The sequence below is a fragment of the Hydra vulgaris genome, chromosome 09 (genome assembly GCF_038396675.1).
Source record: "Hydra vulgaris chromosome 09, alternate assembly HydraT2T_AEP".
NCBI lineage: Eukaryota > Metazoa > Cnidaria > Hydrozoa > Anthoathecata > Hydridae > Hydra > Hydra vulgaris.
Genome location: NC_088928.1, coordinates 24679950 through 24697199, shown reverse-complemented (window position 1 = coordinate 24697199; position 17250 = coordinate 24679950). Strand labels below are relative to the sequence as shown.

General features: G+C 28.0%; 1 protein-coding gene across 1 annotated transcript; it reads right to left on the bottom strand.

Annotated features, from left to right (window-relative positions):
* Positions 1-2285: 2285 nt before the first annotated feature.
* Positions 2286-12998, bottom strand: LOC100205507 (protein angel homolog 2). Its single transcript, XM_065805119.1, has 3 exons — positions 12572-12998; positions 3545-3614; positions 2286-3407 (listed from the first exon to the last, which is right to left on the bottom strand). Exons 1-3 carry the CDS (start codon positions 12830-12832, stop codon positions 2470-2472), a joined length of 1269 nt encoding a protein of 422 aa, XP_065661191.1. The 5' UTR covers positions 12833-12998; the 3' UTR covers positions 2286-2469.
* Between the last annotated feature and the right edge of the window lie 4252 nt (positions 12999-17250).

Here is a 17250-nt window from a genome sequence, read left to right as displayed (position 1 = left end):
CTTTCTTAGTTCCAATCCAAGACTGTCGGGAGCCATTTTTGCACTTGAAGTCATAAAAATAATAAAAATAAATAATCACGCTTCTCAAGGCTTACCGTGTTACATTTATCTTGTGATGATACAATAATGCTCTGTGGAACACAACGTCTTTGTTGGATGTGGACTGTATTGATGTAATGAAACACTTGTTGTATTTGACTTCTTGTATTGATGTTCTTCGATAAAACACTTTGATAAAACTCACTTCGATAAACTGTCTTGATAATACTGACAGATTGACTTCCATATACTGACTGAATTACATGTCGATTTACATGTCTCTTATATAGTAAAATGAACCTGAGTGTACCTGTTCTGGAAGATTCTAGATGCTTCTTTTCGATGCTTCTGGAAGCTTCTGGATGCGTCTGAATGTTTCTGGATATTTCTGGGTGCTACTGGAGGCTTCCAGATGCTTCTTCTGGAAACTTCTGGAAGCTTCTGCATGCTTCTGGATACTTCCTTTAACTATTAAAAAACTTCCATGACGTTGACACGGACCAGACTTAAGAAAATGAAACAAACCAAAAAAGTTGCACTTGTTTTGTCCGCTGCAAAATGGCACTTGTCAACGAAATTCTGCATGGCATGCTATGACTCCAGACTCCTGAACTGTTTGCTGTGGTAGTATAGTTCGTTTCGTTTTTAAGACATGTAAAATTAGGAACACTTTTTAGCATTGTTCAATGTTGGTTGCAAATGTTTTGTCCAATACTGTATATATATCAGAGGCGAATCCAGCATTTGTTTGTGTTTGAGATAAGTAACTTCCTGACATGGAGCAAACACCAAACATTTATATGTTTATACTTATGTCAAATAAGGATGCTATGAGCCTGGAAACAAAAAAGCCCTAAACTTTTGGCCACAACTACTCCAAATAGAGCAACAAATTGACAAATTATTTTTTAAGAGCAACAAATTGACAAATTATTTTTTTAATTATTCTTAACTAAAGTTATATTCATTGAAACATTTTAAATTGCATACAACAAACTTTTAACATTCAAAAATTATGACTATACAATATTTGTAACCCCCTCAAATAGTGGGGAATTTAAATTTCATATGGTCATAATTTTTGAACGGTAAGAGATTATACTATGAAATTCAAAATGTATCGATGTATATAACTTGTTGCTGTCACGTTTGGGGTAATTGTGGCCAAAATTTTAGTGTTTTTTTGTTCCCAGACTCCAATTATCGCAATATTTTCCAAACCATCCTTATTTGACATAAGTATAAACATATAAATGCTTGGAATTTGTTCCATGTCTAGAAGTTAGTTATCTTAAGCAACAAAAAAAGGGTCCGCCCCTGTGTATGTGTATATTTGTATATATATATATTTGTATATATATATATATATATATATATATATATATATATATATATATATATATATATATATATATATATATATATATATATATCAAAAATTTTTTGTTTAGAACTTTAACTTTTTGTAGAACTAATCGAAATTTTTTTCACCTTTACCATGTAACAACCAGTTGTTATCAGAAAATAATATTGAAAAATTACAATGACATGTATTTATGTAGTTTAAAATTTTTGTGTCACATAGCTATCATATGTGAACTAAAGCAAAAAATATTTACAAGTGAAATATATTGTTATTAAATTAACTGAACCTTTTGTGGAACTACTTTTAGTAGGTTGTTAAAAGCTGACCTAGCTGATTGCTGTTTAAATAATTATACTTGTTTATTATTACTATTATATATTATTATATTATTAGTATTATATATTATTATTATATTATTATTACTATGTTTTTTGTTTATTATAAAATAATTGACTTGAAAATCGGGAAGACTATTAAAGAAAGAATTGCTAGTATTCCGGGTACGGCAATTCTGAACATCTTGGAGAAAATAAGTAAATAATAGACTTGTTTTTCTGAGATGCTAGAAAAGTATGGTCATTAGATTTAAGAGATAAGAAAAAATAGTTTTTTAATAGTAGTATTTTTGGAAGAAATAATAAAATCAGACCCGATAATAAAATCAGTACGAAAATGTTAAACTTGCTATTGTTTACGAGTCTATTAAAATTTTTCCACAAGCCTTTACAACAAAACTTCGGAAACAAATTATGAAATGTAGTAACTTAAAAATAAATGGATCGTAGCTTTGAACTTTTTTCCGTCAATTTCTTTTCTAGACAAGAAGAAAAGAAGAATTAAATTTGTTCTTAAAATTAAATAAAAATAAGAAAACTATATGTTATAGTTAAAATGTATTTAGTTATGAAATAAAATTACAAAAATACATAAGAAAACTTTATCTTTTTTTTTTATAACTTACAACCTCTTTAATTTTTTAATAAAAAACTAAAAACCTAAATATTTTAATAATCTAATAACAGTGTTAACATTAAAAAATAATTAAAACAAATTAAAAAAAACTATTAGTGAAGAATAAATGAAGACAATAACATCAAATGGTCAGATGATATAAAACCATTAGGTAGCTGTCCCATTGACTTTAAATCAGATTCTGAAAGTAAACTTAATACACCCGACAAACACAAGTTTTTTTGAACTGAATTATTTGATGAACTTGAGTTCTTCGACTCTTGATTAGAAGAATAAAATATAAAATCGACTGTAGAACAAGCACGATTGTGGCTCGTGGTCACTTCTTTAGCTCCATCAGGTAAATAGTGCAAATAACTACTGTTTAAACAAAAATCATGTGATAAAACCCCTGAAAATTCACCTGACGGTTTCGCTTGTTTATTTTGCATATGATTATCAACTATAGGAGCAACATTTTTCTCTCCTAAATGGAATTCATTAAGGCTGATGCCATGTTTCCACTTACAGTTGCTGGTAAGTCTTAGCGCATCAGGAAATATGGGATCTTTTACAATATTATTAGTATTAAACCCATATGAGGACTCATTTTGACCGGATAAAGCAGCTTTATTCATATTATTGTAACATAACTGACCTTTGGTGATAAAATGGTAGAGAGGACTAAATGGTAAAGAATTAAAATCCCCACAAATAACCAAAGGGAAACATGAACCAAACTTTGCAGATTTTTTTAAACGATCAATTTCAGCAAAAATATAGCTAATCTGAGCAAGTTTTATGTCACCCCGATTTTTGTTAAACAGTAAATGGGTATTACCAATGCATATCGGTGATTTATTCTTACCATGATTAGATCGAGGAGTTAAAAATAAAAGAATGGCAACATTGTTTCTATCCATTAGAGGAATATTTGGGTGATAAAAATCAAGCAATTCAATACTGTGAAAAGAAAAACGATTTAATTTAAAGAAGGTGGCACAACCATCACGTTTGTCACCTGAACGCCTTTTGTATATACCATCATACCCTAAAAGAATAAAAAACAAAAATTGCTCACTTTAATCATTTTTACAAAAAATTATAACAAAAAAAAAAAAAGAACAACAGCATTAAATAAAATACAATATAGAGTTAAAAATTATAAAATGATTGCATATCAAATACCGAAATCTTTAAGACGTGGATAAAACCAGTTGTAGTAGTGTTCTTCTTCAACCTCTTGCAAGCAAAGAACCTGAATACAAAATAATTCAAAATTTTTTTTTGCGTAAACATATCTAAAATTATTATTATTTATTTCAAAACGAGTATATATATATATATAATTTTTTCTTAAACAAATTGTTTCTTCGTCAGTAAGTTCATCGGGAAATTTCCTGATGAACCTACGGATAGAGAAATAATTTGTTCAAGAAAAACTTAGATGAGTGTTTTTACTAATTTATAATTGCTTTGTTCTCTGTTTGTTTTAAGAACATCAAGCACTCTGTTTGTAGAATACACTAAGATAATTTATATCTACACTAACATAATATAAATATTATTATCTATATCTATATATCTCTTTTGATTGCTGCTAGATTGACCGATAAATAGGTAGAAAATGAGATAAGTGCTGCTACATCGACTGACATATAAGTAGAACTTGTGAAGAGTGGTGCTATATTGACTGAGAGTTTTGATTTGGGCAGGCAATCTTTCATTAAAAAACTATAAATGCGTTGAAAAGTTTTTAGAAAACAATTCGCTTTTGTCTTTAGGTGAGGGGTGAGGTGCAAAAGTCTGAACCAAACAAGAGAGGTGGAATTAAAGATTTTCCCTTATTAATACTATTAAAGATTCTCCAGAAGTCACGAGAGCCTAATTTTTGTGATGAAATACGAGATTTCATGACCTGGGAATAGCAGGTTTTGGCGTTAGACAAAACCTTTTTACAATTGTTTCTAGCAGTAATAAACAGACGTCTGTTTTCTAGAGAATTGTTTTGCTGATAGATATGGAAGCAACGGTTTCGATTGGCAAACACAGCAGCACAATGTAAAGAAAATCATGGAGGAGAATGAGGCTTGACCGGGAATGTCGAGAGGGAACAAAAGATTCCAAGCCAGTCTGAATCCACAAAGTTATGTAAGAAGCACACTTGTCAACAGGAAGACAAAAGATTTCTACCCAAGGGCCATCCTGAAGAAAATCATGGAAAAAATCCCAGTCAGCTTTAAGGTAGTTTTAAGAGGTATGATAATAGGGCGATTCAGGTGACGAAGAAGAATGAGATATTAGTTTTAGAGAGATCAAACTATGATCAGAAGCACCTAAGGGTGAGTGTGGAGAAACTGAGCACTGACTAGGATCAGAAACAAGACATAAGTTGAGTAAAGAAGGTAAATGACTCGGGCTGTCTGGAAAGCGAGTTGGAAAGTTGACTATTTGAGTTAGGGATTGAGAAAGGCAAAAGTTATAGGCTTTAATGCCTGCAGAGTCACTGACACTAGAGCCAAGCCATTCAGTGTGATGAGTATTAAAGTCACCAACAACAACAATATAGGCTGATGGATAAAGAGAGAAGGCTTGGTCAATATGATTAGAAATAACATCAAAAAGAGTGCAATCTTGAGATGAAGGAGAGCGATATAGAATAAAAAGAAAGGTGTGAAGTGAAGAGTGAAGTGGTGCTAAACGAAAGCACATAAAAGAATAGTCTGTGGATTCAAACCTAGTTTCACGACAAATGGGTGAATTCTTACGAATGTAAATGCTCCAGCCAAGCATGTGACTATTGGAGTCTTTACGAATTAAAGGAACATAACCATCAACACTAAAATTGCAAGATGAGACAGCTGAACGCAAATTAGTCTCACAAAGAGCAAGTAGGTCTGGTGAACTTTGCAAGAGATAAGACTCAACAGAAGAAAAGTTACTTTGAAGACCACGAATATTAGTGAATGATATGTTTAGAGAACTTGGTGATGATGATGGTTTTTTGTGTTTTATAGTTTTTCGTACTTTATTATTTTTAAAATTAGATTAAAGAACTTGACTCAAAGCATAGATAGTATTCAGAACACTGTTTAATAGCCCAAGCAATTACCTCATTACTATTAATAAACTCTAAGGCATAACAAAGGGCTCCAAATGTGGCCTCGGCAATGCACACCAAAAGTATGAACAGGGACACCATCCATGCGCAACATGGCACTCTTAATACTTTGATATTTTTAAGCTGTTGATGGAATCAGCCTCTCTGAGAGCTACCACAGAGTTCGGGAAACCTGACTACCAGCCAGCCTCAGAACCATAAAACTGAGTTTTAGAGCCGTTCCCTCATATGGAGATAATAGAATGAGTTGCCTAGTCATAAAAACAGAGACACGAGACATATATACATATATATATATATATATATATATATATATATATATATATATATATATATATATATATATATATATATATATATAGCCCTCAAAATTAGGGTCGGCATTCGGCAATGCCAACCTCTAATAGTTTAAGGTCGGCATTTTATTGCTGACCTCATTTTATCTAATTTCAAGGGTTGTATGTTTATTTCAAATCAATAAGACTCAAGAGAGTAAAAGAGTAAAATACTTCATTCATACTTCTATAAAAATTGCACTAGTTGTGTTAAAATAAAACTCAGCAAGAACTCAGCTTTATTAAGGTAATAATGTCATAAATTTTTAAATAAATCTTTAACGCAATAAAAAAAAAACGCTTATATATATATATATATATATATATATATATATATATATATATATATATATATATATATATATATATATATATATATATATATATATATATATATATATATATATACATATCACTCTTATATATCTTATATATACATATCACTCTTATATATCTTATATATCAACTTAGTTTCTCCGCGCAGCGGCCTTGCTCGGAAAGGTTCGTGTTTCGGAGTTAAAGAGTTGAGAGAGGGTTGTACCACGAATAACAAAAAAAAAAAAAAAAACCAAAAAAATTTGTTGCCCCCTCGACTGTTTTGGCCCCCCCCCGGGCCTTGGGGTTGTTTATAATAAAAAAAAAAAAAAAAAAAAAAAAAAAAAAAAAAAAATATGTTGTCCGAAAGTTTTTTCCATATTTTGTTGACAAAAAGTAAAAATTAAAATGCAAGACTGAAACTTTTTTTTTCTTGATTGATAGACTGCCTGCCCCAACCAAACCCTCAGTTGATGTAGCAGCACTCCCTTGCGGGTCAGGCTAAAAGATAGTAGATGTAGCAGCACTCCGTTGTGAGTCAGGCTATTTGTCAGTCGATATAGCAGCACTCTTTTGCGAGTCAGGCTATAAGATAGTGGATGTAGCAACACTCCGCTCATGATTTACAGTAAAAAAAATAAAAATAAAAACATTTTATTAAAAAAATTAAAAAAAAAAACATTTTAATAAAAAAAAATAAAAATAAAAACATTGTTTATATTGTTAAAAACATTCAGAATGTTTTAAAAATATTCAGAATGTTTTTAAAAACATTCTGGTCAATTAAATTTGCATTTTTGTGGTTTTTTTTTAAAAATGATTAATTTGTAATCAAATTAATGGTTTTGACTTTCGTCTAACACGCAAATGTTGGACGAAAGTCAAAAGTAATTAAAAGTGGCGCATATGTCGGCGTAAGAATCACTTTTTTCCTTCCGTGCTTCCCAAATGCAACAAACTATAGAACTATATATATATATATATATATATATATATATATATATATATATATATATATATATATATATATATATATATATATATATATATATATATATATATATATATATATATATATATAGGCCTTGTGATGAAGCAGGAGCGATTGCTTTGCGCATGTGAAACACGCTCGTAAACAACCTTCGGGGCACGATAAATAGCGCTCACTAGAAAATATCTTTAGTAAAACTTTTTTGCTGAAGTCAAAATGTTTAAACAGTAGAGTTTGCATATTGATAAATAAAGAAGTTATTCTCGTAATAAAGTATGTCATGCATAATTTATGCATGACTTACTTCAATTTTAATTTATGCGGTATTAGTTCAAATTAAAAATGATTTATTTCTGCTATTTGAAAGCTAAATCCAGCATGTGCTATTTTTAAATTCCAGTTGAACTTTATCATACTAAACGCTTAATCGTACCCTGGTTAAGTCGAACCATTCGTTAACTCGTATATTTTTTTAGGGTCCATTTGACAAAAAATTTCGCTTAACTAGAACTTTTACTTTGAATTGCATAAAAGTCCATGTAATAAAATATTAAAACTTGCAACAATTCAATGAAAATTCCAAACTTAAATGTAAAAAATTAAATATCTAGCATAATATTTATAAATATCTAGCCTAAAAAGTTTATCTAACTAAAACTTCACTTAAAGCTTCGATTTCGTACAGGTTCGATCACATTCTATTAATTAGTGACTAATATATTTAAAATTCAAAAAACATCAAAACGTTGGAATATCAAATATTGTTTTGTCAAATATAAGTTAATATAAAACTAAATATTTTCACTGGTATCTTCAAACCAATTAAGCTTATATTAAAGTCTATTTATTAAAAAAGTTGAAGCTAAACTCCACTTAAAATTAAAAAAAAAAAGTTACAATAAACAATACCTATAGCAAATATATTTGTTACATAACTTTGAATTGAAACATTTGGAAGCGTGCTCACAAACAACAAAAGAAAAAATGTTGTCACTAGTTTCACAAACGCATATCTCAAAATATACGTCAGCATATTTTGAGAAACGCGTAGAGGAAACAAATATAATATATAAATATATATATATATTAATATATTATATTTGTATTAGTATATTTACACTAATATATATTATATTAGTATAAGTCTATTATATATTTATTAAGTATATAATCAAGTATATAAAATATTATTCACTTGATAATACTTAAATGGCGTATTCAGTTCTAATTAGAAAGCAGTTTTTTATTTTGCACAAACAATAAATGAAAAGTTATGAAATCATTACTGCCAACAGATAGAATGGAATGTTTACTATTTTCAAAATATTTCATCCCAATGAGAATAGAAAATTTAAATTAAAATATTAAAACTTGATTGAATTTAAAAAAATCAAAAGTTTTAATCCATAAGATTTTGAAAAAGATTCTTTTGCTTTATTGTTTTTTATTTTTCACACATCTTTTGTAAATCAAAGAAATATTCTTAATCTTTTTTTTTAAACTATTATTTATTAAAATTAAATTAAAAAACGTTTCTGTTGTTTAAAATGTCTGCATTCAAGCATGTTGATTCAACTCCAAAAAGGAAACAAAGTTATGTAGTCATCTTTTAGTAAATGGAGATATTTCATTGTTTTTATTTAATATCAAAGCTGCAGTAACATATTTTTTCCGGTTGATAGACAAATGCATTAACTAAAAAACCAAAGCTATTTTGTCTGATTTCCCGGACTTCACAAGAAAATTCAAACAAAAAATTATCCACCTTTTTCCTTGTACGCACTGGTACGCTTTTGAGTGACCCTTTCCACATACTTACATATGTAATGGATGGTCCCATGGCCATCACTCTTAAAGACTTGATGTGCTGAGCTCACATAATCGCGCTCATAATACTGAAATAATGTATTTCAGTATTACAAACCTGAAATATCGTGCTGGGCGATTTTATTCATCACATGCACTGATATATATATATATATATATATATATATATATATATATATATATATATATATATATATATATATATATATATATATATATATATATATATATATATATGTATGTATGTATATATATATATATGTCTATATATTAGGGTGCATCAAATGCCCCATACTTTTAAAAATTGATCTGTACCTATTCCTAAAAATTTTTATTGGTTCTCACAAGACACTCTGTTAAACTTTTTTAAAACTGAATGAGATTTAGGGGGGCCACCTAAAGTCTGAAACTTGCAACAAAACCCTAAACAGAAGAAAAAAAAGCTTTTCAAATGTATGTTTTGTTGGGTCTCAAAAGAAGCGAAATTTTATAAAAATTTCAAAAAAAATAAAAATTTTATACAATAATTATCATTGTAAGTTTTATTGCATAAAAAATCATTATTTTTTAACAAAAAATTAAAAAAACCCATTTTTTCATGGTTTTTTTCGAAATTTTTTTTTAAAAAATTTTTAACAAAAAATGATAATTATTTTTGAAATTTTTATAAAGTTTTGCTTCTTTTGAAACCCAACATGACATACATTTAAAAAATTTTTTTTGTTCTGTTTAGGATCTTGATGCAAGTTTTAGACTTAAGGTGGCCCCCCTAAATCTGATTCAATTTTGAAAAAATTTAACAGAGTATCTTGTGAGAACCAATAGAAAGTTTTAAGAATAGGGACAGATCAATTTTTAAAAGTATAGGGCGCTTGATGCACCCTAATATATATATATATATATATATATATATATATATATATATATATATATATATATATATATATATATATATATATATATATATATATATATATATATATATATGAGCGTTACTAAAAAACTTTTTTTGAAAATGTCTGCTAACACCCCCTAAATGTGTTCTATATAATAAAATAATATTGGATTTGAAAAGTTTTTGAATAAAAAATATTTTTAGGCGTGCCACAAGACCCTTAAACATCAAACAGGTCAAATGTTATCAAAAAAAAAAGTTTTCTAAAAGTATGTCATGTTGGGTCTCAAAAGAAGAGAAATTATATATAAATTTTAAAAATAATCATTATTTTATAAAAAATATCCACAAAAAAAAAATTATAATTAAAAAATCTTGTTAAGTTTTTCGTTTTTAGTTAAACGTCATTTTCTGCTCACTAAAATCTAAAATAATTTTTTTTTTATGAAATAATGATTATTTTTTATATAGTTTTGCTTCCTTTGAGACCCAACAAGACATACTTTTTTCAAAAGTATGTCTTGCTGGGTCTTAAAAGAAGCAAAACTATAAGAATATATACATAACATTTATCTTGATAGTAAACCATCTATCTTATACAACACATATCTTGGGTCAAGACATACAAGAAAAAAGTATGTCTTGGGTCAAAACATACTTTTTTCTTGTATGTCTTGACCCAAGACATACAAGAAAAAATATATATGTTTGCTAATTTATTTACTTAAAGTTACAATAAATAAATAAAATAAAAAACAAAAAAGCTGTGACATTACAGTGTATAGAGTCTAACAACAGTAGATGTCAGACTGTAACAGATTTTCACAGTTTTTCATATAATTGTCATAAAAGGTTTTGAATATATTTAAATTTTTCCCATCCACAACATCTTGTGGTAAACGGTTCCATTTGTCCACTATTTTATTTATAAAAGAATTATGTCAACCGTTTGTTATTTTGCTTTGTTGTCTACATATTCTTTTATTGTGCCCTCTTGTAATTGAATTTTCTATAAATATAGGATTGTACCAATTAATTTCATCTAAGTTGTTCATAAACCTGCATAGTTGAACTATATTGCCCCTTGACCTTCTATTTTTAGTTTCAAAAGATTGATTTTATTTATACGAGTTGCTCTTTGTTGGACTTGTTCGATCATATTGATATGTTTTTGTAAATTCCATAATGGTGATCCATATTCAAGATGAGGTCTGATTAATGAAGTAAATAGTAATTTTATATTTCTTTTATCTAAATATTTAAAAGAGTATTTTATTAGACCTAATTTTTGGTAAGCCTTATTGACTGTTAATGCGTTTTGGCAAGCCTTATTGATAGTTAATGCGGTAATAATTCCAGTTAAGGTTGTTTGATACATATATACTAAGATCTTTATTATAAAGTTGCTTTTGTTACTTTAGTGGCATTTATTTAATTTTTGGAATTATTAGGCATCAAGTATTTGTTTTATAATTATTTTTACCAATATGCATAACCTTGCACTTGTCATTATTAAATTCTACTACCCAGTTTTTTGTCCATTGAACCATTTTGTTCAAATCTTTTTGTAAATCTTCTGTATTGCTGTTATGATCTAGTATAGATATTAATTTTGTATCATCTGCATATAGTTTACATTTGTTTTTTATATTTAACATTATATCAGTAATGTATAAAATAAATAATAATGGTCCAAGAACTGATCTCTGAGGAATACTACTTATAACATCTGTCCATTCAGAAATATTTTCTACAAGTACAACTGGTTGTAATCAATTTTTTAAAAAAGCTCTGCGCCAGTTTAACAAATCACCAACAATACCATAGCCAACTAATTTTATACACATTTTTAATAATATTAGGGACCTGTTTGATGTTTAATGGTCTTGCGGCACCCCTAAAAATATTTTTCATTCTAAAAATTTTCAAATCCAGTATTATTTTATTATATAGAGCACATTTAGGGGGTGTTGGCAGGCATTTTCAAAAAAAGTTGTTTTTAGCATCATCTTAATATGTATGTATGTATGTATGTATGTATGTATATTTTTAAACAACTTTAAAATGTATTCTACAAAATACAGTGCTCAATGTTCTTAAAACTATGTATGTATGTATGTATGTATGTATGTATGTATGTATGTATGTATGTATGTATGTATGTATGTATGAATGCATGCATGCATGAATGTGTGTATGTATGTATGTATGTATGTATGTATGTATGTATGTATGTATGTATGTATGTATGTATGTATGTATGTATGTATGTATGTATGTATGTATGTATGTATGTATTTATGTATGTATGTATGTATGTATGTATGTATGTATGTATGTATATATGTATATATATATATATATATATATATATATATATATATATATATATATATATATATATATATATATATATATATATATATATATATATATATATATATATATATATATATATATATATATATATATATATATATATATATATTGATAACAATTTTTTTACCATTTAAAAAAGCTAGAGAATAATATGGACATAAAAAGAATAAAAACTCTTTTTTTTCTTTTTCAAAACACCCTCTTTAGGATAGATAAGATCACAAATTGTTATAATTTATGAATAAATGAATACATTTAATATAGCAACAACAAAAAATAACTCTAAACATATGTAAAAGAAATATAAAGTAACTTAAACATTAACAACAATACTTAATAATAATACACTTACATCTGCATCAGCATAGATAATTTCTTTTAATAAATTATGCTTTCGATAATTCCAATCAAGAAGCCAGGGACTGTTAATACTTTGAGCATTTCTGTATAGATAAGAATGTTCCTTCAAAAGGCAATCTGCTAGAACATTGTAAGAAGCTACTGTGAATTCAAAATTTACATCAGGAGATTTAGAAAGATGTTCAGGTAGAGGTCTTTTTACCCAATTACGTCCAACACAACGAAAATTTCTGAACAATGGCTTACTACACATTTAATTTTTATTGTATTATAGAATAATATTCCTTCAGATTCATAAAGATTGTTGTTTTTTTAGAATGCCGAAGTAATAATTAGAATTCGCCAGGGAAAAGTTTAAGCGTAATCGATGTAATAAAAAAATCGACGTTGTAAAACTTTTCGTTATAGTTCGTTTGTTCAAATATATTTTATAAAAAGCGTCGTTATTAATGACGCTTTTTTTTAAATTAACGTAATTAGGGTTAATTGTAAATAAACAATTTACTTATGGAGGAAGAAAACTGATTTAAAATTTGTTTTTATATCTATTTCAAATCCTATATATCTTTAAATATTTGGATTATGTTTTTTTTAAACTTGCTCTGTTTTCTTGGCCGTTAGAACTTCGTAATATTAACTAGCTATCTTAAGTTCAATAACGTAATAATTCAATAACGTTAAGTACAAAATGTCCACCGCCCTATCTGACTATGTTTGGAATTTAAAAACCAAATTTGGCGAAACCTTTATTGTTACATGGTCTTTCGTGAAACCTGTACCTTTTCAAATTTTTCCAAACTATACCCCCCTTCCCCCTACTCATAGCTATTTCCAATCAGGGCCGTCCAGAGGGGGCACTTGGTACATTTTATCTAAGCACACGGACAATGGAGCACATGCAACCCTCAATACAAGATTTTATTAAAAATTTTAATAATCATAAAGAGAACTACACCTTGGAGAAATTTAAAACAGAATCTAAAAGACTCTTTTAGATTCTGTTAGACTCAATTAGAGTTACTACAATAACTTCTCGAAATATCACACTCAAAGCGGAATCATAAGAACTGATATAAGTGATCATTTCCCAATATTTTTCACATCAAATTCCATATACAAAGAAAAATCAATCAAGGAATCAAACAAATTAATAGGCGTTACAAAAAGAAAGATAGATAAAAATACCATCGAAACCTTTCGTAACTATCTATCACTAGTAGATTGGGATCAACTCATCAACTACAAGGACGCAAATAACGCTTATGAATATTTTAACTTAGAGTTCAGTGATGCGTATGAAAAAGCGTTTCCAAAGCAAGAAAAAATAATTAAAATTAAAAGCTTACAAAGTTCATGGATTTCCAAAGATTTTATTAAATCTTCCAAAAAAAAAACAAAGACTCTATGAAAAATACTTAACAAAAAAAACTTACAAAAATGAAAACAAATACAAAAATTATAAAAACCTCTTTGAAAAAATAAAAAAACAAGCAAAAAAAAAATTATTATTTTAATTTAATGCAAAACAATATCGGAAATAACAAAAAAACATGGGATGTTATAAAAGAAATAATAGGAAAATAAAAGATTGACTCTGGTAATACACTGCCTAAACGTTTAAATACTAATGATAAAAACATATTTATCAGTGATAAAAAAAAATTGTTAAAAGCTTTAACAATTATTTTATAAACATTGGAAAGACGTTAGCAAATAAAATAGCTCAAAGTAAAAAACTATTTAAATCACACTAAAAAAAAGTAGACTTTACAATGGATGAGTATGACTTATCTCCTGATGAGCTTTGGAATGCTTTTGAAACCATACAGTCCAGAAAAAGTTCTGGTCTTGATGACATAGACTCTAAAGTTGTTAAAAACGTTTATGACGTTATTGAGTATCCCCTAATGTAGGGGAAAGGCGCCTATGATGGGATACTTAACTTTGAAGCTTCATTATTCAGTATTCTGTAGGACCAATAATAAAAGTTTTGATATGAATACATTCCTTGTTACATCTAGAACAATAATTACTCTGGGAGTTTTCATCAGTTTTATTTTTTTTATAAGTTATTCTTATTGCAAAAAAAAGTACAAGTATGCCATCATAGGCAAACACTGCTCCTATGATGGCATAGGGGAGGATGGGGCTAGTTAGGATCGAGGGTAACTTAATGATTTCATTTAACCTTAGAGTCTTCCCTCAGAAAAGCCAGAAATTACTCGAAACCATCCTAATTTACCATTTCATGCTACACACCAGCATTGTAAAATTTTGCGCATGCGCATAGGATATATTGCGTTTTACGTATTTTTTGGACCAAAAAAAAGTTTTGGAGCATCGCTTTCTTTTAACTTTACTTAAAAATAAGTTTTTATTATAAAAAAAAAAAGGTTTTCCCAACTTGTCAATATTTCAACACCCCCAACTCGTCAGTATGCCATCATGGGTAAAAGTCATCATTTTCATTAAAACAAGCTGTGTCTGCTTTGTTCAAAAGATAAAATTAAAGTAACTATTTCAATAAATGCGCAAAACTTGAATATAAAATACATGAAAATTTCATTTCTGCACAGTTAATAGTAAAATCACAATCTTAAATATATGAAGGAAATAAAACTACAACAGCACATCCCAAAATCGATTTTTGTTGATTATAAAAACAATACTTGTGCACAAGGGACGTTTTTTCACTAAAACTAATGTAAAGTCAGTATAGTCATGTAGGTCTAATCATTTTTTTACCAAAACCAATTTTAATGAAAATATGACCGGTATGCCATCATAGACGCTATGCCATCATAGGCGCCTTTCCCCTATATCTTTAATCTCTCATTAAAAAATGGAGTTTTTCCTGACCACCTAAAATTAGCACGCGTAGTTCCAGTATTTAAAAGCGGAGATGACTCGACTTTATCTAACTACAGACCCATCTCCATATTCCCATGCTTCTCAAAAATATTGGAGCGCATAATGTATAATAGACTCTTTACATACCTTCAAAATCATAACATCCTCTACAATAACCAATACGGATTTAAAAAAGGCCACTCAACTGAACATGCTGTAATAAAATTAGTTAACGAAATTTTAAGTGGCTTCGACAAAAACAAACACACCCTTGGAGTATTTATCGACCTTTCAAAGGCTTTCGATACAGTGGACCACGAGATCCTTCTATACAAGCTTTATAATTATGGTATAAAAAATAATAATTTAAAATGGTTCAGTTGCTATCTAAAAAACCGTAAACAAACCTTATTTTACAATAAAACATACACTCCCCTTGAAATCGTCACATGTGGTGTTCCTAAGGGGTCTATTCTAGGACCTCTGCTTTTCCTAATCTATATAAATGAAATATTTTTATCTTCCAGTATATTGAACTTCATTCTTTTCGCAGATGACACTCAAGCTTTCTATACCCACTCTAACATTACTACACTTTTTAATACAGTAAATCAGGAACTTGAAGAGTTGAGCGATTGGTTTAAAGCAAACAAACTTTCTGTCAACATTTAGAAAAGTAATTATATCTTTTTCACAAAACCATACAATTCAGACAAACTACCATTAAAACTTCCAGATATTCTATTAGACAAAGTTAAACTAAATCAAGCGTTCTCAGTTAAATTTCTCGGGGTATTCTTAGATGAACATATTAGCTGGAAAGACCACATTAATATATTAAAAAACAAAATATCTAAAATCATTGGAATTATGCATAAAACCAGGTATATTTTAAATAATGCAGGCCTTAAAAGTTTTTATTTTGCATATATACATAGCCATATTAACTACTGCAATGTTGCCTGGGCTAGTACCTACCAATCAAAACTAGATTTAATAAATAAAAAAAAGAAACTAGCATGCCGTATATTAACAAACGCAAATAGAAATGCCAATTCTAAACATTTAATGAAGGAACTGAGAGTTCTTAATATATACGAACAAAATATCTATTGCATTCTTCAGTTCATGTTTAAACTCAAAAATGATCTGGTCCCTGAAGTCTTCCATAACTTTTTTCGCCTTATTAATCACAAATATCAAACAAAATACTCTATCAAGAACTACTATATTCCGAAAACCTCTTTAAGACAATCTAAATTCTTAATATCTAGCAGAGGACCCCAATTTTGGAACTCATTTCTAACAAACAAAATAAAAACGATAAACTCATTCCAACATTTTAAATGCGTAGTAAAACAACAGCTACTAGACCTCAACATTAATGAAACAATCACTTATTTTTAAAATTTTTCTTTTTTTTTAAATTTTTCCTTTTTCAATTTAAATCTTCACTTTTTCTTGAAATTCTATTATATTACTTGCTTGGTTATTTAATGATGTTCATTGTAGAAGAAGTAAAAAAAAAAAAAATTATATGTATTATAAATATTTTATTATATTTGTATTTGGTTTATATTTTTGTTATATTTTGTCAACGACAAAAATGGGGCAAGATGATAAGACTATTGTCTTCTACTGCTCCAGTCATACATTTCACGGTAAAATGTTGTACAAACTTATGTTAATAATGACGAATATATATATATATATATAAAAAAAAAAAAATACAACAGACTTTAAAAATTTATTATTCTAAATTTAATTAAAAAAAAAAAAAAACGTTGTTATTATCACTAAATTAATATATCTTATTAAACA